General features: G+C 38.8%; 3 non-coding genes and 1 gene segment (V, D, J or C); all 4 read left to right on the top strand.

Annotated features, from left to right (window-relative positions):
- Positions 1-2553: 2553 nt before the first annotated feature.
- Positions 2554-2626, top strand: trnav-uac (transfer RNA valine (anticodon UAC)). The gene has a single exon. It is a non-coding gene; the product is annotated as a tRNA-Val (tRNA).
- Positions 2627-3697: 1071 nt separating this feature from the next.
- trnak-uuu (transfer RNA lysine (anticodon UUU)) lies at positions 3698-3769 on the top strand. The gene has a single exon. It is a non-coding gene; the product is annotated as a tRNA-Glu (tRNA).
- A 1086-nt stretch (positions 3770-4855) lies between these two features.
- On the top strand, positions 4856-4966 carry trnal-caa (transfer RNA leucine (anticodon CAA)). Its single transcript has 2 exons — positions 4856-4893; positions 4921-4966. It is a non-coding gene; the product is annotated as a tRNA-Leu (tRNA).
- A 5948-nt stretch (positions 4967-10914) lies between these two features.
- LOC117968717 (Ig kappa chain V-III region MOPC 63-like) lies at positions 10915-20144 on the top strand. The segment is given in 4 exon segments: positions 10915-10978; positions 11158-11475; positions 16852-16887; positions 19536-20144. Coding segments are annotated over 4 exon segments (744 nt in total).
- The last annotated feature ends 4616 nt before the right edge of the window (positions 20145-24760 follow it).

The raw sequence follows: 24760 nt of genomic DNA, 5'->3' as shown, positions 1-24760 counted from the left end.
TGTTTTAAAACATAAATAATTTGTTTAATATAAATGGTGTGTCTGTTGCTAGCGGATTGTTTAGAAATGTACTCAATTATATTACAACTGTTCTGTCTACGAAATATATCTGTAACATTTATGTGATTTCTTTGTGGTTTTTTGATAAAGTTAATTTGCTAACAGGCTGTGCTGATTTGTTTCTAACCGTGAAGCGATCGCTCTGTTTGTCGTATATTTTCTTTATGTAAGGGGAATTTCCTTGTGATCCCATAAAGAATGCGATGAAAAAGGTCGCCCTCCTTAATATAAACAGAAAAATAATAAGTACACACACACACCAGGTGATTTATTACAGCATCAGACTTCGACAGTTCTTTTTTGGGGTCGAATCCCAGTGCTGACAGTTCTTTTTTGGGGTCGAATCCCAGTGCTGACAGTTCTTTTTGTTCATTATCCACTCGGCCACGACTACATGCTCTCACGGTTTTCCGTGAAAACATCCATATTATTGTCAAAAGAAGCAAACGACACCCGCAGTAATGTTGTAGATGGCAGTATAGTCTAAATAATGAACCGAAGTCAAACGCCTTTGTTGAAACTCTATCAGATTTGTACAAGGCAAGCACACGTGGGAAATATAAATACAATATCCTGTCTGCCAACGTTCATAATAATGAATACATCTTTATTTCAAAATACGTAGCTATGTAACTGATCTTTTCAAAACACCCATACACAAAAACAAAACAGATATTTATTTAAACTGAAAAACGAACTTACTTCATGGCTGCTGCTACAGCACTCAAGCACATAGTGCCTAGCGTGAGCGGACATAGCAGATAACAAGATCTACAAAATATCACATGCCAAGAAAAAAATATGATAAGAATGTTCGTTTTAATAATACCATTTCACTCCAGATGGGATTCGAAGCCACGATCCCTGGTTTAGGAAGCCAGTGTCTAATCCATTAGGCCACTAGGGGTGCCAGGGTTAGCATTTTTGGTAGTACTAAAGAAAGTGGGAACAATAGTATTGTGGTTTACTACATAATATCCCACCCATCGTTGGTGTTCAAACAAAGCAGAGTGTTACATTGGGAAAGGGCCGTACCTGTCAGTAAGTATTTTAAATTCATTTTGGGAAGGTTTAAGATTGTGAAGAAGTTTAAATATGCTGCGTATTTGCGCATTGGGAACTTTGCATAATGACGTTTTTATTAATGCCACTTTCTTACGGACAGTAGTCAGGGTGATGATACAAGACCAGAGCCAATAAACCTGTTATTTGCTTGTCCTTTCACTACCATATTCTATTGTGCTTGTTCAGAATACGTGTGAATCCTGAAAACATCTTGTTAATATTTAAACAAAGCCAGCAGTCACTTTATTGATCACCCTGTGGATTATGATTGTGTTAAAGATGTTAATAGACTTTCAATGTACACGTTTTAGAGCTAAGCGTTTGTTGAGGCAGTTCAAGCGCTGCACTTTCAGGCAGCCAGTTCCAGTGTTTGCCTTTTGGACTTACTCTGGAAGGAATACAAAAAAAACAAAACAAAACATTTGTTGAGAACCGCATTTGGGAGAAAACTTAAGAGTTTCAAAACGCATTTGTAAGGCATCGGATTCTATTATGGTGTTGCCGAGCTGTTGAACGTTTCTCATAATTCACAGGTTTACTGGATTGACAAAAAGGCGATTGCCAAAAAGAATGCTATCTCGAAACATTAGTCTTGTCAAGCCGAAATAGCTCAGTTGGGAGAGCGTTCGACTGAAGATCTAAAGGTCCATGGTTTGATCCTGGGTTTCGGCAAATAACAAAACGATATTTGTTTTGTATTATTTTGAACTAAAAAACAGAGTTAACCGATAGTGCCGTTGTCCTAATCTGAGGCTACTTTGTCATTTTTGGCTCATATTTAACTGGCATTTATTTAAATGTTCTTTTAGCTCTATTGTTATGATAACATACTCTAATTGTGTTAACCGTAACAGTTAAGTCTAGATGTAACGTATCAGATTACAAAAACACACCTTGTGTTCAGATTTTTTTTTATGTATTGGTCCTCTATGGGTAGAGGCAGGTAAGATGCGTACCTGCCATTTCTACACATTAACATTTACGAAATACACACTATAAACTGAAATGTAATAACACAAAGTCTTGCCTTCAGTTAATATATTAGAAAATCCACTTTGCTAACAGAAGAAAAACAAGCTAGCAGAGGATGGTTTCGATCCATCGACCTCTGGGTTATGGGCCCAGCACGCTTCCGCTGCGCCACTCTGCTACAGCTGCCTCATGACTGAATTACCAAGCAGCAGAAAAAAAACTGAACTCATCGTTTTAACCAGTCACACGGCAGTGGCCGGGCCGAACCATGGAAACGTTGCAAATCAGAGATGATCCGTTTTCTTTTTTCCCAAATACGTTATGCAAAGTATGCAACTTTTCTGCCCACTTTGATCACAGGCAGTTTTATCCCTGAGTTTCGGCTGCCAATTCCAATTTTCTGTCTCTCGAAAGCATCTTAAATCATGGAAAGCGCTCTTGGTTTAAAATTACACAGGTTCCATAGTGTAGTGGTTATCACGTCTGCTTTACACGCAGAAGGTCCTGGGTTCGATCCCCAGTGGAACCATCGCAGTTTGTTTTTAAATTATATTAATCCCTAGTCAAGACAAAGTCTCTCTGGGGTGGGACCATCATTAGATTGCGGATGTAAGGTTCTTGGTCCCATCGTAGAAGCAAGATAGTTTATTCACAAATAAATACCTACACACTCATTGTCAGCTCGGTGCTGAAAAGAAAACACTCCCACTCCTCCTGGTGGATACCGAGACTAATCCCTTCAAAACGTATTTCACTCTAGAAATGATCCTTGCAAATATAGTCTTAACTTTTATTGGCAGACCGTCGCCCCCAAGACAGCCAAGCCGTTAAAGCAGACCTTAAGTCTGTCGTGTGATACAAAAGCACGTTTTGGCATTTTTACGTTGCCTGCCTCGTCAAACAAGCTTGAGCCACAGCACACAGCGCTGCTGCATCGGAACACAGAGGTGGATTTTAAAGCGACTAAATCAATGAGCTGAGACTACTTTTTGAAGAAATTGAAAACATACCTCTAGTCGAAATATTTGCTGTTTAGTTAATTTATTTATTTTTTGAATTTGCAAATGGCAGACTACATTGCCAATAAAAAATCCAATATGAATTGCTCGTATCAAGCTGCGATGTAGCCTATGAGAATCGCTGGCACAATTCAAGGGGAATTAGTTCAAATGGTAGAGCGCTCGCTTAGCATTCGAGAAGTAGCGGGATCGATGCCCGCATTCTCCAAATAGTTTTAATGTATCTGTGTATTTAGTCCCAACGCATTATGGAGATACATACAGTGTGACAAGTCTTTGTAACAGAGACGCCCGCTCTACATGTGTATTTTAAAGCACAGTCTCCTAATTTGTAATATTCCCCAGACTGAAAAACTGCAGTGCGCCCTCCATCGTATGCCTTCCGAGAAGCACAAAGGGAGATTTTTTATAGTTTTTTTTTTAGCAATTGAAGTTTGTGTTAATTGAGAATAAATATAAATGGCTTGAAGTTTGCTTTCACTTGTAATGTCTTTGTAATGAAATATCAGTTTTTCGTTTTTTACCAATCATTGTGCTGTATACTAGCTACTGTTGCATGTCCATGATTTTACTAACCAACTTCCCATATGGACTAGCGGTTAGGATTCCTGGTTTTCACCCAGGCGGCCCGGGTTCGACTCCCGGTATGGGAACGTCTTTGTTATTGTCATTTTGTTACAGAACTGTGGTCATGTGTAATGGGTTTTCATTATGATAATAAAGCTACAGTTATAAAATAAGAAAGTATTAAACAAAATTAAAAAAATAAAGCTACAGTTACTTCAAAGGTCTGCAAGGCTGTAATTGCTGCAAATCGAGGATTCTTTGACAAAAGCAAAGTTTGAAGGACACAATTATTATTTCAATTAAAAATCATTATTTCTAACCTTGTCAATGACTATATTCCCTATTCATTTTGCTATATTTCCTACTCAAACTCATTTCATGTATGTTTTCATGGAAAACAAGGACATTTCTAAGTGAGCCCAAACTTTTGAACGGTAGTGTATGTATATATATATATATATATATATATATATATATATATATATATATATATATATATATATATATATATATATATAATGCAAATGTATTTGACTCTATTCACATCCCCTCACATTTAAAATCCTCCACAGGTTGGGAGCCTCTCAACTCAGATTAAGGTTGATACTGTATAAATGCAGAACCAATCGTTCCAGATGGATGAGACCATTCATTTTTAATTACATGTAATTCGATTTTTTTATTTGTTTTATTTGTATTGAGGCAGGGAGGCTGCAGTTGTTTCTAAGCAACAATGAATCTGGAATAACATTCTTAGGGTTTGTGTCATACGACTTTGTCTCATCAAAGCTGTTTCAGGTGACATCCAGTGGATTATATTTAGAATCTTTGGGTTCTGTCGTTGTCACTTCCAGTATTTTCTCAAATAACACAAATTAATAGCTCAGTTGGTTAGAGTGAAAGAAACCTTCACCAGTCAGCCCGGCTAGCTCAGTCGGTAGAGTATGAGACTCTTAATCCAGGGTCGTGGGATACTGGTCACTGTCATATAGCAATTGCTATTGTAAAATGCATGCATCGTTTATAGCTATAACGATATTGAAATAAATAATCTTACTTTTTTGGGTTGACTTCAATCCGTATCTTTTTTTAACAAGTCTTAACAGCATTCAATAAACCCTAGTCTGTGATGAAATAAATAACACGGTTTTCTGCTGTAATAAAGGCAGCTTGTCAGGATGGCTGAGCAGTCTAAGGCACCAGACTCAAGGACTCTCTCTTTCCAAAGAATTGTGTTTTCTGGTCTCTGAATGGAGGCGTGGGTTCAAATCCCACTTCTGACAGTTAAATTTTACTTATTTTTAAAAGGAATAAATGTGTTCACTTTACATTGGTGTCAGTGTGTGTGTGTCTGTGTGTGTCTGTGTGCGTATGGTGTGTGGGTCTGTGTGTGTGTGAGTGCGTATGTGTGTTTGTGTGTGTGTGTTTGTCTGTCTCTCTGTGTGTGTGTATGTCTGTGTGTGTGTGTGTGCGTGCGTGCATGTGTGTGTGTTTGCGTGCGTGTGTATGTGTGTGCGTGTGTGTCTGTCTGTGTGTGTCTGTCTGCCTGTCTGTGTGTGTGTGTGTCTGTCTGTGTGTGTCTGTCTGTCTGACTGTGTGTGCCTGTGTGTGTGTGTGCGTGTGTGTGTGCGTGTGTGTCTGTCTATATATGTGTGTGTGTGTGTGAGTCTGTGTGTGTCTGTCTGTTTGTGTGTGTGTGTTTCTGTGAATGTGTCTGTCTGTCTGTGTGTGTGTGTGTGTGTGAGTGTGTGTGTCTGTCTGTCTGTGTGTGTGTCTGTGTGTGTGTGAGAGTGTGAGTTTGTGTGTGTGTGAGTCTGTCTGTGTGTGTGTCTGTGTGTGTGTGAGTGTGAGTGTGTGGGTCTGTGTGTGTGTCTGTGTGTGTGTGAGTGCGTATGTGTGTTTGTGTGTGTGTGTTTGTCTGTCTCTCTGTGTCTGTGTATGTCTGTGTGTGTGTGTGTGCGTGCGTGCATGTGTGTGTGTTTGCGTGCGTGTGTATGTGTGTGCGTGTGTGTCTGCGTGTGTGTGTGTGTCAGTGCGTGTGTGTGCATGCGTATGTGTGTGTGTGTGCATGTGTGTCTGTCTGTGTGTGTCTGTCTGCCTGTCTGTGTGTGTGTGTCTGTCTGTGTGTGTCTGTGTGTGTGTGTGTGCGTGTGTGTCTGTCTATATATGTGTGTGTGAGTCTGTGTGTGTCTGTCTGTTTGTGTGTGTGTGTTTCTGTGAATGTGTCTATCTGTCTGTGTGTGTGTGTGAGTGTGTGTGTCTGTCTGTCTGTGTGTGTGTCTGTGTGAGAGTGTGAGTTTGTGTGTGTGTGAGTGTGTATGTGTGTGTTTGTGTCTGTGTGTGTCTCTGTCTGTGTGTTTGTGTGAGTGTGTGTTTCTGTCTGTGAGTGTGTGTGTGCGTATGTGTGTGTGTCTGTGTGTGTGTATGTCTGTCTGTGTGTATGTGTGTGCGTGTGTGTGCGTGTGCGTATGGTGTCTGTGTGTGTGCGCGTGTAAGTGTGTGTGTGTGTGCTTGTGCGTGTGTGTGAGCGTGAGTGCATGTGTGTATGTCTATATATGTGTGTGTGTGTGAGTCTGTGTCTGTCTGTCTGTGTGTGTGTGTCTGTCTGTGTCTGTGTGTGTCTGTCTGTCTGTCTGTGTGTGTGGGTGTGTCAGTGTGTGTGTGTGTGGAGCCTCTCTTTTTTGCTGTTGTAAAAAACAATGAGTGACTCCAAATATATATAAAAAAACACGTAAGAAATGCAATTGACTTTTTTTTTTTTTTTAAAGATGAAATTAAATTAGATTAATACTGATGGCTAAACAGTGCTAATGGTTCAAACTGTTATGTTATCTCTAGGATTGTAAATATTTATTATTATTATTTTTCTCAAACTATATTTAATGTTTATGAACCCAGTCAACCAAATATAGATTCTCCCTAGCTTTTGTGATGTGCAGTTCGTGAACGACTCGTTCTTTCCGGTTCAAATAAACCTACGAAAACAATCTTAATGCGGTCTACACTGATTGGTTTTGTGTCATTGAATCAGTAAATCAAATGAACGAAATGAATCGATTCACCAAACTGAACAGAATCAAATGAATCGAGACACTAAAAAGAGTCGAACTGCCCATCACTGCTCCGCACTACAACCAGGTAAAGAGAGGAGATCACCGATTCAATTATTGTCCCCCCATCGAGCATGATTGACGGTAGCTCGAAAAGATTGTGCCAAAATGAAAAGACGAAATACCGAAATAAAAAGCGAAATAAAAAACAGAATAAATAAAGAAATAAATATATAAGTAAATAAATAACAAAATAAACAAATAAATAGATAAATTGTTAAACATATTTCAGTTTTTACTTATTTATGTATTTATTTCGTTTTATATTTATTTATTTATTTATATTTGTATGTATTTATTTCGTTTTTATTTATTTATTTATTTATTTATTTTGAATTTTATTTATTTATTTATTTAAAATTTTGGCACAAATTATCCTCCATACCAAACGCCGCTCGGAACGTTCGCATTTTTAAATCCTAACGGTCTCTGTTCAGCTGAGTGGAATGTTCACGAGCCGGTTGCCTAGCAGCGTCTCCCCCTCCATCTCTGCCCCGCCCTCTCGCCCTCTCTCGTTGTTCCAGCTACCAGTTCAAATTTAGCTTCGTTATATTAGAGCAATTCTTTACTAACTTTTACAAATGAGCTTATTAGAAGCTTCGTGTTTTTCAAACAGTTTCAAATATAATTTAGATTTAAATGGCATGTAGTATATAAATCAGTTTCTAAAACAGGTCGCATTTTGTAATTTAAATAGGCCTATGTATGAGCTACCAAAACGTATTTTTGTTTCATGTCGTTATTAATGTATTTACTTATTTATTTGGTTAAACTTTAATCCAGCCTTACATTTTAACTAATTGAAGTTACAACAGCGTGTCTATGTATGAATTACTGACGAGTAATATTTGTGATTTGATTACTCTAGCAGATGAACTGATAATGTATGGATGTTATTTTGTGAAAACAATACAATATTAAAAAAAGAAATACTTACAACATTTAATACATAAATAAATTATACACCAAACTGTAGCACATTTGTTTAGTCTTAATATCATAACACATGTACTTATTATAAATACGCACTTCCTTTTATTTGTTGTAAAATGGTCTGGAACTGAAGTAAAGTATTTTTTTACAGTGCTATTTGAGTATTTAAAATATGGTTATCTTCAAAATTAAAATGCCAGCAACTGTGTGTTAATTTAACGAAGCGCCTAACGCCGCTCGTAACGTTCGCATTTTTAAATCCTAACGGTCTCTGCTCAGCTGAGTGGAATGTTCACGAGCCGGTTGCCTAGCAGCGTCTCCCCCTCCTTCTCTGCCCCGCCCTCTCGCCCTCTCTCGTTGCTCCAGGTAGGAGTTCAAATTTAGCTTCGTTATATTAGCACAATTCTTTACTAACTTTTACAAATTAGCTTATTAGAAGCTTCGTGTTTTTAAGATGGTTCAGGTGCAGTCCGGGCAGACTGACTGGAGCATCATTACAGTATACCGCACTGCTCTTTTTAATGCTAAATATGTATCTGGTATTCTAAGTATTATCTACAATTAATAATTCAGCTATATTCATATTCAGAATGTAATACAGTATTAAGACAGGGTCTAGTATTATAAATAAATAAACATGCTTTAAGAGAAACAGCAGTGATGTTTATTGACCATTCCCATACATTCTCTATGTTTCTACATTGTGGTTGCACAGGGACAAGGGACTCAGTGGTGTTAACAAAAAAAATAAATAAAAATGAACCTACAGTTAACCAATATAGAAAGGAAGGTGGTAGAAATGTATTGCCTGTGTGCAGTACCTTACACTTTTCTCTATTAAATGCCATTTGCCATGTGTCTGCCCAGTTCTGAATGCTGTCTAGATCATTTTGAATGACCTTTGCTGCTGCATCAGTGTTTGCCACTCCTCCTATTTGGAACTGGAAAAACAAGTAAAAAAGGAAGTTAGAATGGCCAAGAGAGATAGATTTAAATGAACATTGCTAAGGGGGCTAAAACCAATTCCAAAATGTTTTTCCAATATTATAACAGCAAGAGAACATTCAAAGAGGAGGTTAAAAGTCTAAGAGATGCAAATGGCAAAATCATAGATGAAGAAATCAAAAATAGCAAATATATTAAATGATTGCTTTTCACAAGTTTTTACAAAGGAGGATACGGACAACATGCCCCACATGTTGACCTGTATTTTAAATAACTTTAACATAACAGAGGCAGAAGTGTTAAAGAGACTAGGAGCTCTTAAAATAAACAAATCCACTGGGCCGGATAAGATCCTCCCAATAGTACTCAAAAAAATGAAAGAAGTTATTTACAAACCGTTAACCAAGATCATGCAACAGTCTCTTGACACAGGGGTTGTACTGGCAGACTGGAGAATTACACATGTAATACCGATCCACAAAAAGGGAGACAAAACCGAACCAGGTAACTACAGACCAATAAGCCTGACTTCTATTATATGTAAACCTATGGAAACTATAATAAGATCCAAAATGGAAAATTACCTATATGGTAACAATATCCTGGGAGACGGTCAGCATGGTTTTAGGAAAGGGAGATCGTGTCTAACTAACCTGCTTGATTTTTTTGAGAATGCAACATCAACAATGGATAATTGCAAAGCATGCGACATGGTTTATTTAGATTTCCAGAAAGCTTTTGACAAAGTCCCGCAGAAAAGATTAATTCTCAAACTGAACGCAGTGTAACAGAGATCCACAGTGACAGCTTGTAACAGAGATCCACAGTGACAGCTTGGAACAGAGATCCACAGTGACAGCTTGTAACAGAGATCCACAGTGACAGCTTGTAACAGAGATCCACAGTGACAGCTTGTAACAGAGATCCACAGTGACAGCTTGAAACAGAGATACACAGTGACAGCTTGTAACAGAGATCCACAGTGACAGCTTGGAACAGAGATCCACAGTGACAGCTTGTAACAGAGATCCACAGTGACAGCTTGTAACAGAGATCCACAGTGACAGCTTGTAACAGAGATCCACAGTGACAGCTTGTAACAGAGATCCACAGTGACAGCTTGAGAAGTCAAACAGTCTGTATGAGAAGACATCGAGCAATGTGGAGGAATGTTTTCTAATGTAGCCTCATTATCTTCATTGCAAAGTGAGCAAACTGGGACAAGGGCCACACAGTGACAGCGTGAGTATTCAGAGTAGACTGGAGCAGAAAGGACGAATGTTTTCGAAGGTGCCCACATTGCCCCACTATGCTGATTGCATCTTTACATTGTATTCTCACTACCAGTGAATAAACACACCCTCAAATTAACTCAAAACTGTTTTTGGCTTTGACTTCACTTTAAATAAATCTTCTCATCACGGTTGTTAAAAAACTAAATAAAAAAGACAAATCATCATACAGATAGCTAATTGAGTTTTTATCAGCTCACACAGTCTGTCCCTTCATGCCCATGTCCCATATATTACTCCACTTTCTCCTGCAATGACTTTTACTGTGAGAGGCTGATGAAAGTGGAGCACACATTTTAAATCAAGGGATTGCATCTTCATTAAAGTGATCCTGAACAGCAAAGACTGCAGTTACTAACACTTACCACAAGAGGGAAACAGGCACTTGTTCAAACCCAATCTGTAGGGGTGTGTTATTTTGGGCTTTACAAAACACACAGCACCACTGATTTCCATAATGTAAAACAGTTCCCTGAACATCATATTTTTAAAATGATTTCTATTAAAACATTCTTAAATATCCTTCAGCAAACTCAAGTGAATAAGATAGTATTTCATTGTATTCTTAAGCAATTTCCATTCAAACCATCAGACCCAATCCTGCACACTACCAAAGAGAAAGCCAGAACAGCACTCATTGAATGAAGTAACGACACAGTAATAAAACAGGCTGTTACAACACAACCCCAGACTGACAGCAATCCCAATCACATCATGTTTCTCCTGCCAGTCTGACCCTTCCCATCCTAACCGTGCTAAACTGCTAATCTTGCTCTCTCAGAACACACAGCACCAAACCACTGCTGGGCTACAAGTGGCTGCTGTGCCAAGGAAGACAATTTGCATAGAAAAGACACTTTGCATTGGCAGCACATGCTTCAGTGCTCTGGGAGTGTTTATAGCCCTGTGAGTTTAACACTTCATGATTGAGAGCTGCCCTTCATGGCAACAGAATCCACAACAACAATGACTTTTATCAGCATCTTCATCTGGGCACTTGTCATCTGCACTCAGGGTAAGAATCATTTAGAAAAACACTTTTAAAAAAATCTATTTCTGTGACATTTCTTAATATACAGTTTAAGTGTTGAAATTAAACAGGAGTGACTGAAAAAAACCTTGACATTTAATATGTGTTTTCATAATTCAATTCACTCATTAATTACAATTTTCCACATTATTTATTATTTTCAGAATCCAGTGGACAGTATACTGTGACTCAGACTCCAGCAGTGAAATCTGTTCTCCCAGGAGACACAGTCGCTCTGAGCTGTAAAGTCAGCAGTGCAGTGTATAAGTTCTCAGATGGCGATGAATCCCTATATTGGTATCAACAGAAACCTGGAGAAGCTCCCAAACTCCTGATCAAATATGCAATTAAGCTTCAGTCTGGGATCCCAACTCGTTTCAGTGGCAGTGGATCTGGGACTGACTTCACTCTGACCATCAGTGGAGTCCAGGCTGAAGATGCAGGAGATTACTACTGTCAGAGTTACCACAGTGGTGGTGTGTTCCCACAGTGCTACACACCCGTACAAAAACCTCCCTCAGCTGGACTGCACAGTGACTGCACTGCTGCAGCTGGGACCTACTGCAGGTGCTGAGGGTGAAGGCAATGAAACGGGACACGGCCTGTGGAGGAGCTCAACTGCAAACAAACACACTGAGCTCAATAACAACACACAGTTACATGTAGGTATGGATTCAATATTAGTCTATTTAAACAAACTGATTTTGTTGTGACTACAGGGTCATCTAGTAATGTAGTGATGAGACCATCTATTCTAAATGTATTTAGGAATTCCAAAACATCATTCAATTATTCAAAGAATTGAAACTATGTACTCACATTTTTTTCTATCTGATTCTCATATGAAGATGTTCATGAATCCTGATGCCTAAACTTTTAATTAAGAATATGGAAGCTGTTAAGAAATGAATGAATGAATGCTCTGATATAAAAAGCTGCAGGTCCCTTTGTCAAAGCTAAAGAAAGTGTAATTGCAGCTGTACATGATCTGCTGTGGCTCCTCAACATTGAGCAGGGACTGAAGGGAGCCGCTGTGTGTGATTAAAGACACAGGAGAGGAATAAGTTGAATCCAGTCAGCCCTCAATCAGGAGCTGGGATGCAGTAGTGAGGGAGAATGGAGAATGCCATGAGGAGAGTTATTGTACAAGAACAGAGCAGCAGTGAAGAGCAGTCATGCACAGTGGAGCCCCTCTTCTCTCAGTGTGTGTCAAGTATTCCAGCTCCCTAAAGGGCTCCACTGACTCCACACATCACACAGCTCACTGCAAACACAGCAGCTCTGCACACTGACACTGCACTGCTCCAGCCTCACAGAGGGGGGCTCTTTTAAACCTGGATTCTGTGGCTTCACACAGTGACCACGGCTCATTTTATAGTGCCTTTCACAGCCACAACCCTTCCTTTATGAACAGCACAATATTTATGAACAGATTTCAAAACAATCTAAAAGTGCCCCCAGCCCCTCCCCAGCACCCCCAGTGCAGCACTGCCCCTCACACTGACCCCCTGTCCCACACTGCACACTCTGGGGCTTCATGAAGAGCAGCAGTGATTCAGGGGCTGCAGGACACAGACATGGGGAAGAACTGGGACTGCAGAGTAAAACACAGCTAGGAATGAGCATAAATGCTCACCAAGCACTCCATGCAGCTCCTAGTCAGGGCTCTGGTACTGTCCAACCTAGAATACTGCACCCCCCTCCTGCCCACCTCCCTGCATCCGCTGTCCATCTGCTCAAGCTCTCATACAAAACTGTGCTGTTTCCTCTTCTTGGTATCTCTCACGCTGCTCCACTGAGGGCACTCCCTCCATTGGCTCCCTATTGCTGCTTGCATCAAATTCAAAACTCTTACACTTGCCTGTCGCAGAGCTGTTAGATTTTGTTACAGAATCGTAAAGGTCCCAGGAGTGCTCTCAATGGTGGGAGAGATATGACATTCCTTTAATATTGCTGCATTGTGAAGACGCATGTCGACACATATCCTGACCTCTCTTGGTTTTTGGTACTGCTTCGATTGGTGAAACCCATGGCTCTGGGCCAGTGACTGTTCCGATGATTCACGGCTGTTGTAATCGATCGAGTTCTTGTTCCAATTTCTTCCTGATGTGGAAAGGGATTCTTCTGTGTGGCTGTACTGCTGGCTGCAGGGTTGTGTCTAAGTGTAGCTTGACTTGAAAGTCTTTCAGTTGACCTGTTCCGTTGAATAAGTCTGAGTATGCTGCAATTAAAGGATGCTCCATTGACGTACATTTCTTCAGTGTTGTCGCTGGTATATCATTGATTAGGTTAATCAGTCCTAGTTCTGATGGTGTGTGGTCGCTGAGTAGTGATTCATTGTTTCCTTTCACTGCAGAGCAGGTGTGAGTTTTCCACTTGATTCCACAATTTGCCTTTCAGCTCTAATGCTGCAGTGGATCCATATGATGTTATTTTGATGCTTGCTTTCCGTAGCTTCAGTTTCTTCTAGTAATTTCACACTGGCTCCCGAATCTGTCATAATCTTTGCTGGTATTTCTTGTATGTTGCTTTTGGTTAACGGTTGTTTAGGGTAGTTTGCATTGCATACAATGTATACACATTCTTCTTCTGTGTTGGAAGATTCATTTTTGTTCTCAGTCGTTTCAGCATAGTAGTTAGTTTTAGATAGAACTTTGTTGATCGTTGGTCTTCTTTTGTATTGTGATTTGGTCTTTGCTGCCCTCTTGTGGTTTCGAGCGTTAGTGCTTCGTGAATGATTCAGCTTTCTGCATGGGTTACGCTGTGTGCCTCTAGCAGGGCAACACGCTTGTCCTTCTTTGTGTGGGAATGTGGTTTACCATCGCGGCATCCATGTACTTTCCGTCTGTTCAATATCTTTCACTTGAAACTCGGATATCTCTAACGTTCTCCCGAAAGCGAGTACTGCAGTTAAGGTTAATGCAGATTCTCTGAAAGCTTTACGTCGTACTCTCCATGAAGAGCAGTTGGTATTATTTGCGTTTTTATTTCTCCAGCAGTGTCCGTGAATTCACAGCGGGCTGCTTGCTGTCTCAGTCGTGTGTAGTAGGCTACTCATCTCACGATTCTCCAGCCTGTTGTGTTGTTTGTCTAAACACATGCGTTTCATAGTCAGCTTTCTTTTTCTGTATAAAATATTATTTTTTTCTACAGCTTGCTTGTAGTTTTCAGCGTCGCCTGTATTGGTCAAGGTATCAAATATATCATATACTTTTTTTTTCTCAATAACATGCAATGCAATACCATGGTCCGTTTTTGTATACTGTCTTCTATACTGGAAGCAATTAGAAAGTTCTCGAACCTCTGTAGCCATTTGTTCCGTCTCAGTCCTACAGAGCAGTGGTCTGTGTCAATATCAAAGTCAGGGAAAGTCTGAAATCCCGTTGCTTGCCTTGCATTGTGGTTTTTGTTGTTTTTTTTTTTTTTTTGACTTACAGTTTTCGGTGAGTTCTTTTCTTCAGAGTCCTCGTCGCCAGTGTAGTGTTGTGAGTGTTACAATGAAGACAGTGACGTGCTGTGGTAATATAATTAACTGTTAGATTAGATTCTCGCTCTCGCTCCACAAACCCAGCTGTGAACGTCATGTACTGTTTGTAAGACTATATACATACTTCACTGACATATAACAACCAATAGCTGGAGCCCAGCCTTTACTAGACTGGAGTCACTACATTACACCCACCTCATATAGATGCAATGTAGAATCTGTCTGGAGCGCCACAAGGACTGTTTAAAGCAGCTGAACCCTGTGACAGGACAGGACTGCAGACAGTTGCATGAGCTGAATTAAAAATACGACCGCTGTGAAGCACGTCACTTCAATGCCCAGAGCATGTGGAGATTATCACCTCAAAGACCTGGTTCTGCTGAAGACGCTTCTGTACGCGTTCAAAGGAAAGCTTTACAGTTGCGGAGACGACACGTTTTGAAACCTTTTCTTTCTGTGTTTTAATTCTGTTGGAGTTCAATGGAAACCACGATGTTGCATACAGTATCCTAAGCACCCTCTGTTTTCTGCAAGAACACTTCATTGGAAATGCATCTGAAATGTATTTTGGAATAAGAGAAAGATTTTTGTAAGCATATGGAATGTTGAGGTAAGTGTTATTATTATTATTATTATTATTATTATTATTATTATTATTATTATTATTACATGTTGATGATACACATGAAAGAAGTTGCCAGGTGTTTGTGTTGTAATTGTATTGCATGCAGGGAGATTTGACTTGGAGTGAACACTGACCCCCTGTTTGTATACCAGTTCAGTACTGTCCTTCATATATGTATTGGTTAAAGGTTGAATTAGGAGGTTACTTGATTAGGAAACTCATATGAAGAATTTTGACATGTGTGTACTGGAACAATAATAATACAGACAGTTTCTAAGTGAACACTGACCCCCTGTGCTGTAGTTGCTGTGAGTGAACACTGACTCCCTGTGCTGTAGTTGCTGTGAGTGAACACTGAACCCCCTGTGCTGTAGTTGCTGTGAGTGAACACTGACCCCCTGTGCTGTAGTTGCTGTGAGTGAACAGTGACCCCCTGTGCTGTAGTTGCTGTGAGTGAACACTGACCCCCTGTGCTGTAGTTGCTGTGAGTGAACACTGACCCCCTGTGCTGTAGTTGCTGTGAGTGAACACTGACCCCTGTGCTGTAGTTGCTGTGAGTGAACACTGACCCCCTGTGCTGTAGTTGCTGTGAGTGAACACTGACCCCCCTGTGCTGTAGTTGCTGTGAGTGAACACTGACTCCCTGTGCTGTATTTTCTGGCTCACAGTGGGTTTTGTAGAGTGTCTGCATTAGCACAGATCACTGTGGTACACTTTCGGACACGGGATCAGGCTGGTTGTGAAATGTAAGTCTGGTTTATCAGTGCAGTTTACAAGCACGTGGAGGATTTATTATGGTTTTTATTTATTTATTTATTTATTAATTTATTTATTTATTTATTTTATTAAAAAAAAGAACAAGTAAGTTTGAAAATTGGTGAAATTTAGAATTTAGAGTGAGAATCTCCAACCCAGTGAGCAGCTGAAGAAAAAAAGAAACATTTAATTGCGATGTTCTGCATTTCTCTGTTTTTATTATTATTATTATTATTATTATTATTATTATTATTATTATTACAGTATGTTATGTGCTATTGAATAGTCGCGTTATCTGCATTTCTTTGGCTTGGTATGGACTCAGCAAGCCAGAGGTTTTGGTACGAGGCTCTGTTAGAATTAATCGCTGGGTCGTGCTTTTGGGCAGGGCACCAGACTGCTTGTAAAATGTAAGTTTATTCATTGCATTGGCTTAGCCAGGCAAGTAATTATTGTATTTTTAACATTTAATCATAAGTATATTTTTGATTAGGCTTCTAGTCGCACTGAGCTGTGAGTCAGTGTGTTAACTGAGGGGGTTTTTGTACAGCGTCTGCATTAGCTCAGATCACTGTGGTTGACTTTCGGACCCGGGACCAAGCTGATTGTGAAATGTAAGTTATTGCTTTCATTCCCTTAACCAGGCAGGTAATTGTTGCATTTTAATATGTATTTATTAACAATTGCACATTGCTTTCTGTACTCTTTTTATAAATCCCTATTTATAATATAGCAAACATGACTGAAAAGACGGCTAATCTGCAAAATTATAATAAGAACAATAACAGTAAGAATCAGAACAAGAAAAAATAATAAGAAGAGGAAAAAGAATAATAATAATAATAATAATAATAATAATAATAATAATAATAATAATAATAATAATAATATTAAGAGAAGGAACAGTAAAACCAGCACACAGGCTTGCAAACCCGTTTTAAGTGCAGGCAGTTTTTGTACAGCGTCTGCATTAGCTTAGATCACTGTGGTACACTTTCGGACCCGGGACCAAGCTGATTGTGAAATGTAAGTCTGATTTATCAGTGCAGTTTACCAGCATGTGGAGGATTTATTATGTTTTTTTTTTGTATTGTTTTTTACTAAAAAAAGAACAAGTAAGTTGGTCAAATTTAGAATTTAGAGTGAGAATCTCCAACCCAATGAACAGAAAAGAAAAACGTTTAATTGCTGTGTTCTGCATTTTTCTGATGGATTATTATTATTATTATTATTATTATTATTATTATTATTATTATTATTATTATTACAGTATGTTTTGTGCTATTGAATAGTCGCGTTATCTGCATTTCTTTGGCTTGGTATGGACTCAGCAAGCCAGAGGTTTTTGTACGAGGCTCTGTTAGAATTAATCGCTGGGTCGTGCTTTCGGGCAGGGCACCAGACTGCTTTTAAAATGTAAGTTTATTCTTTGCATTGGCTTAGCCAGGCAGGTAATTATTGTATTTTTACCATTTATTCATAAGTATATTTTTGATTAGGCTTCTAGTCGCACTGAGCTGTGAGTCAGTGTGTTAACTGAGGGAGTTTTTGCACAGCGGCTGCATTAGCTCAGAAGTCTATTCGTTTGCAGAGGCTTATCCAGGCAGGTCATTGTTGTATCCACTTTTTTTTCTGAAATATGTTTAGAATTTTGCTAAATCAAGCAGTTACGTTAACACAAACTTCATTATTTTTTAAAGACTACAAGAGGAATATAATATGCGTGTAATATATATATATATATATATATATATATATATATATATATATATATATATATATATATATATATATATACATTTATTTATTAACTGTTGCACATTGCTTTCCATTCTCGTTTTATCAATTCGTATTTACAATATACCAGGCATGAATGAAAAATATTAATAATAATTATAGTAGTAATAACTGTAAGGATAAGAATGTGAGGAAGAGGTTTTGTTCAGCATCTGCATTAGCTCAGATCATGTGGAGGATTTATTTATTTAATATATATTTTGTAAATAAAAAAAAATGAAAATTTGTCAAATTTAGAATTTAGCGTGAAAATATGTTGAGCAGCTAAAGAAAAACTATACTCTTTTTTTCCTGCATTTCTCTATTGGATTATTATTATTATAATTATTATTATTATTATTATAATTATTATTATTATTACAGCATTCTGTCTGGTATTGAATAGTCGTTAGTTGTCTGCTAGATACTTTTGTTAGTTCCAGTGTTGCAGCCCGTGCAATGCCTTCAGGCACGGCACCAGGCTGGTTGTAAAATCTACATTTATTCTCTACAGTGGCTTAAGCAGGCAGGCAATTGTATTTTTTTAACATTTATTCATAAATCTGTTTTTGATTTGGCTCCCAGTCATTCTGAGCTGTGATTCCTCTTTGTATGATTTCACTAATAATGACAAGCTGCTAGTTCTGGGGTTTAAGAACTCCAGTCAGCTACAGCTCCTAGCTGTTGCCATTTGTGATGCTTATTTTAAATATGTTTATTAACAGAATACTTAAAGGAGTTTATTAACGGAATACTTCAAGACATTTATTAACGGAATACTTCAAGACATTTATTAACGGAATACTTAAAGACATTTATTAACAGAATACTTAAAGATGTTTATTAACGGAATACTTAATTGTGAAAGAGGTGCATGATGTCTCAGAAAGGCACAAGTACACTGTGGTATATGCTAGCAAATTCCACTAGTGCATAGTTACCAGGATGTGCTATGAGATTATTAATCGGCATTTCTATGGTTATTAACAGCTGACTGACGTTTTGTTTGTAAATGTTTAATTGTTCAAAAAACTTTAAATACGACTTTGTGATCAACTGTCTTTAAATATTTATAAATCTGTTTGCAATATGATAAAATAACTGTGTACGGAGAAAATCATACACATTTAAAAATAAGTTTTCTCATCTAAATCTAACATGCATTGAGGAAAATCAACAGTGATACAGATGTTTAAAAGACAATAGAAAATCGATCTAGAGGGCAGATATGCTTCGAAATCTTTACCCTGGTTTGTCCTTTTCTGAGAGTGTACTGCACACTTACCCTTCTGTGAAATATGACGTTTTTCTGACGACAGCTTGATACACTGAGTTTCAAGTGGAGAGCCTCACATTTTAATTCAATACACAGTTAAATGCACACAACCAGGTTTTATACACTGTGACTATATTCTGTATCACTTAACATAGGGCCCTGTTGAAAGTAATAATGTACATTCTATCAGCATGTTATTGATTATGCTATTAACAGTTATAGATTGTGTAATAGTAACACTGAATGGCAGCACACTTATTTTGTGCTATAACATGTTTTAAGAAAGCTCTAATCCATGATATTACATGATTCATATTTATAACCACTTGTGACAGATCCCTATACTAATATAGTTCTAGTACGACCATCAATTGTACATAGCTGTGTCTTTTTAACTGTTTCATGTCCTATTAAATCATGACATGCACTCTAGAAATGTGCTACAAAATGAACTCTTATTTTGAGTAGTACTCAGAAGGTTTCAAAGGAAGGATGCATCCTTGTGTGATGGATTGACAGGAAGGTTACATTCAGGAATCTCACTGAAAATGATATCCTCTAAGACCCTGTAAGTTAGACACAGATAAATAAATCTGATCTTTTTTGCTTTTCTTTTCCACAGCTGGAAACCCCACTGCTCCTTCCTCCGTCTCCCTGCTTCCTCCCTCCAAGCTGGAGCTCGACACAAAGGGCAAAGCCACCCTGGTCTGCCTGGTGAATAATTTCTACCCCGAGGCCGTGGATATCAAGTGGACGGTGGACGGGGTGGCCCAGTCGTCTGGTGTGCTGACCAGCACAATGAAGCAGAAGGATGGGAAATACAGTGCAAGCAGCAGCCTGACCCTCACCCAGGCCGTGTGGAACAGCAAGGAGACGTACACCTGCACTGTGAAGCACGAGGCTGTGAGCACTCCCAGGAGCGAGTCCATCAACAAGAGCGAGTGCACACTATTAGATGCCTAAAGGGCAAGAGAATCCCGCTGCTTGTAATGTCCAGCTTTCTTTGGGTATGAATTAGGAGGGTCACTGTAATGTCTTTGTGTAAGAGCAGCAGACAGTGTAAGAATGGGAAAGGTTCAATGTGCCCGACCCTTATGGTTGACTTCCTTCTATTCGCTGTTTAGTTAGTGCCTCGTCTATTGTTGTTTTGCTTGTCAATGTTAATCTAATGACAATTGTATGTTTCGTGTGTTTTTCTCTGAGTGTAGTAATAAAACATTTAAAAAAAGTATTTGCTTGTTGTATTTGTGTTTTATCATCTATAAAACTGTGGATATGAACTTATGAAGAGACACGATGGCTTGGTGGTGCTTTAAATTCTCATAGAGTTCTGTTTGTGCTAAAAGTTTAAAAAGTCCATGAAGCACTGAATCCTGGGAAACATTTGCACCAGCTCTGGAGGAGCTGCACAATAAATACATGAATGATAGAGACCAGTAACAAAGAGAGGAGCTGCTTAAAAACAGCAAGTCTCATTAAATAAAAATTAAACACATGTGCTAAATACTTGATGTCCCCAATGATATATTCTAAACAAACATGCTAAATACTAAGCTTGAAGTCTCCAAAGATACATTCCTAGAGGCAATCAATCAATCAGTGTGTTACAGATAAACACAAATCACCCTTAAATTACATACAGTAAAATAGTTAAACTAGTAATTTTAATTAGCACTTTAAAAAGCACAAAATACAAAATAAAAATATGTCCTAGAAAAGGCTGATAAAATATTCCCTTTAAAATACATATCCAGATGATAGAAATGTGTCTTTAATGTTCATTTAAAAGCAGCAGCAGATGGTGCAGCATGTCTTCCACATTCTAGAGCTGACCGCTCTGCCACCTTCTTATGTGTCCATGAATACTGAGAAAACCTTCTGTGATCACCGTCCTGTGATCTAACAGAGCTGGACATGTGTGCAAATATTTTACATATGGGAAGCAAGGTCATTTAAAGCCTTATAAGTTAAAAGAAGGACCTTAAAACCAATCCTAAATTGTACAGGAAGCCAATGCAAGGCTGCTAAAACAGGAGTAATGTGTTTGTGCTCCTTGTGCTGCAATCGAGATAAAACACAATACCAGAGAAAGAGCAGTGTAGTAATCAATCCAAGATGTTATAAAAGCATGCACCAGTCTCTCAAGAGCAGTGCAGTAATCAATCTGAGATGTTATAAAAGCATGCATCAGCATCCTGCAGAGAGAGAACGTCTTAATTTAGCAATATTTCTTTTTTTATATAAATTTTGGTAATTATTTTTATTATTTACTCCCAATTTGGAATGGCCAATTATTATTTTGAAACTCAGCTCACTGCTACCCCCCTGCGCTGACTCAGGAGTGGCAAAGACGAACACACGCTGTCCTCTGCCAATTGTGCGCCGCCCCCTGGGAGCTCCCGTCCACGGTTGGCTGTGGAACAGCCTGGACTCGAACTCACGACGTCCAGACTATAGAGCGCATCCTGCACTCCACGTGGAGCGCTTTTACTGGATGCGCCACTCAGGAGCCCCTTCATTTAGCAATATTTCTTAAATGTAGAAAAGACACTTTAGTTACATTTCTAATGTGTGGCAATCAAAGATCTGGATCAAAAATGACACCCACATTTCTCATTTCAGCCTTCAGCTCAGAGGAGAATCCATCAGATTTTACATCAAATGTACAGGTAATAATCAGTAATGTCGAATGCTGCACTTAGATCTGGAGGTATAAGAACTGTGGCTGAGCCCATATCAAGATAACAGCACATCATTCACCACTCTGATACAAGTTAGCTACTACTCTGGCTAAAACTTTGGATACCAAGGGGAGATTAGAATGGGCCTGGAATTGTTAAGAATTTCTGGATTCATAGTCGTTTTTTTAAGCAGTGGTTTTACTACAACAACCTTAAAGGAGAGTAACAGTACAACAGCACAGGGCTGAATCACATCAGCAGTGTCCTATGAGACCACAGCACAGTATCATGGTAATACTTAAACAGGTAGTGTTAATTCTAGAGAATATGTCTTTTAATAAGTTTAGTATGAATACACTACTACAGTATGACAAATCACATAGCAACACCAGTGTGTGTCCTGTCTGTGACAAATCACATAGCAACACCAGTGTGTGTCCTGTCTGTGACAAATCACATAGCAACACCAGTGTGTGTCCTGCCTGTGACAAATCACATAGCAACACCAGTGTGTGTCCTGTCTGTGACAAATCACATAGCAACACCAGTGTCTATTTGGAGTTAAGTATGCTGAAGACAACATATTCATTAAAATCATCAAATTGTCTTGAGATCACTTCAGAAAGGCTTCCGTAGATGTTAGAAATCTCTAGATTATACACAGTAGTCTGAATTAAATAACTATATTGACAGTGATATGATGTTGTCTTTCATTAAAAAAACAGAAAGATTCAAATGCAGTAAACTTCATTTTGACAGAGGATGTATACCCCTGGAAATAAACGGACAACACCAATCTATGAGAAGTTCTCAATTAAAGTTGTTTTAGCATTTACGATTTGAAATGCATATCAGATTTTAACAATATCACTGGTTATATATTTGATATTATTTGCAGCTTGCAATATCCTGTGCGTCTGATTTTTATGTAAAAATCCTACCATTCTTTTTCAATAGGAGTTTATTGGTATGTATGGAAACTGTGATGAGGCTTCATAAACTTAAGTGGTGCTGCTGTGAAACACACAGATTAAATATATAGAAACATATTGATGTGTATGAAACAAACAACAGCATTCGCCATTTTTACTGGACATTTATTTACAATTTTAATATGCATTTCATATTTTGGTGTCGGGTCTTTCAGAATATCTGCATGTGTTTCAAACTCGATGCTTTTAAAAATGTTGAATTGCTGTAGTCAGGCTCAAGTGAATTACTTTTTATTTTGATTTTTTATTTGAGATTGTTTGTTTGTTTGTTAGAAACTTGAAATTGTCGGAGCTGATCATAACGCAGAGCTGTATTTGGACACTTCCTAACAGCTGTGCTGGATGCCTTCTTCACTAAGAAATAACCCATCCCATTGAAAATAACCTGTGCCATTGTAAATAACCCGTCCCATTGTAAAATAACCTGTCCCATTGTAAAATAACCTGTCCCATTGAAAATAACCCGTCCCATTGTAAAATACCCAGCTACCCAGCTCCTGGTCCAGGCCCTGGTACTCTCCCGCCTAGACTACTGCAACTCCCTCCTGGCTGGCCTCCCTGCGTCCGCCACCCGTCCACTCCAGCTCATCCAGAACTCTGCTGCCCGCCTGGTGTTCTCTCTGCCTCGCTTCGCCCACGCTACTCCACTACTCCGCTCGCTCCACTGGCTCCCGATCACTGCTCGCATCCAGTTCAAGACTCTTGTACTAGCCTACAGATGCCTTGACCAGTCTGCACCCAGCTACCACCAGACCCTCATCTCTCCCTACACCCCCACTCGACCTCTCCGCTCCGCCTGCACTAGAAGACTAGCTCTACCACTGCTACGCTCCCCTGCCCCCAAAGCCCGCTCCTTCTCCACCCTTGCTCCGCAGTGGTGGAATGACCTTCCTACAGATGTCAGGACTGCCCAGTCCCTGACCACATTCCGGCGCCTCCTTAAGACTCACCTCTTCAAACAGCACCTGTAGAACTCCTCTGTTTGTATCCTGGGACACTATCACCCTTCATGTAAATGTGCTTTATTTTGCTCTTATCAGCCCCTATTTTACTGCATTTAATCCTGTACTTCAGAATACTGTAATCTGCCAAGTTTTTAACCTGTAGTACTTTGTATTTAATCACATCCTGATGTAACTATCACTATTTAATCATATCCTGGTGTAACTATCACTATTACCTGCTGTATTATTGAATTGTGGTTTGTCAAACTTGTACTTTACTTGAACAAAAGTTATTGTATTTCTTGCTCTTATTGTATTACTTGTATTGTAACACTTGAAATGTTTTTGCTTACGATTGTAAGTCGCCCTGGATAAGGGCGTCTGCTAAGAAATAAATAATAATAATAATAAAAATAACCCGTCCCATTGTAAAATAACCCGTCCCATTGAAAAGAACCAGTCCCATTGTAAAATAACCCGTCCCATTGAAAAGAACCAGTCCCATTGTAAAATAACCTGTCCCATTGAAAAGAACCCGTCCCATTGTAAAATAACCTGTCCCATTGAAAAGAACCAGTCCCATTGTAAAATAACCCATGCCATTGTAAAATGACCCATCCCATTGTAAAATAACCTTCGCCATTGTAAATAACCCGTCCCACTGAAAATAACCTGTCCCATTGTAAATTAACCCATCCCATTGTAAAATAACCTGTCCCATTGTAAAATAACCCATCCCATTGTAAATAACCCGTCCCACTGAAGATAACCCATCCCATTGTAAAATAACCCATCCCATTGTAAAATAACCCATCCCATTGTAAAATAACCTGTCCCATTGTAAATTAACCCGTCCCATTGTAAAATAACCCGTCCCATTGTAAAATAACCCGTCCCATTGTAAAATAACCCATCCCATTGTAAATAACCCGTCCCACTGAAGAAAACCCATCCCATTGTAAAATAACCCATCCCATTGTAAAATAACCCATCCCATTGTAAAATAACCTGTCCCATTGTAAATTAACCCGTCCCATTGTAAAATAACCCGTCCCATTGTAAAATAACCCATCCCATTGTAAATAACCCGTCCCACTGAAGATAACCCATCCCATTGTAAAATAACCCATCCCATTGTAAAATAACCCATCCCATTGTAAAATAACCTGTGCCATTGTAAATAACCCGTCCCACTGAAAATAACCCATTCCATTGTAAAATAACCAATCC

Source organism: Acipenser ruthenus, chromosome 35, assembly GCF_902713425.1.
Source record: "Acipenser ruthenus chromosome 35, fAciRut3.2 maternal haplotype, whole genome shotgun sequence".
Taxonomy (NCBI): domain Eukaryota; kingdom Metazoa; phylum Chordata; class Actinopteri; order Acipenseriformes; family Acipenseridae; genus Acipenser; species Acipenser ruthenus.
This window is presented reverse-complemented; position numbering and strand designations above follow the sequence as displayed.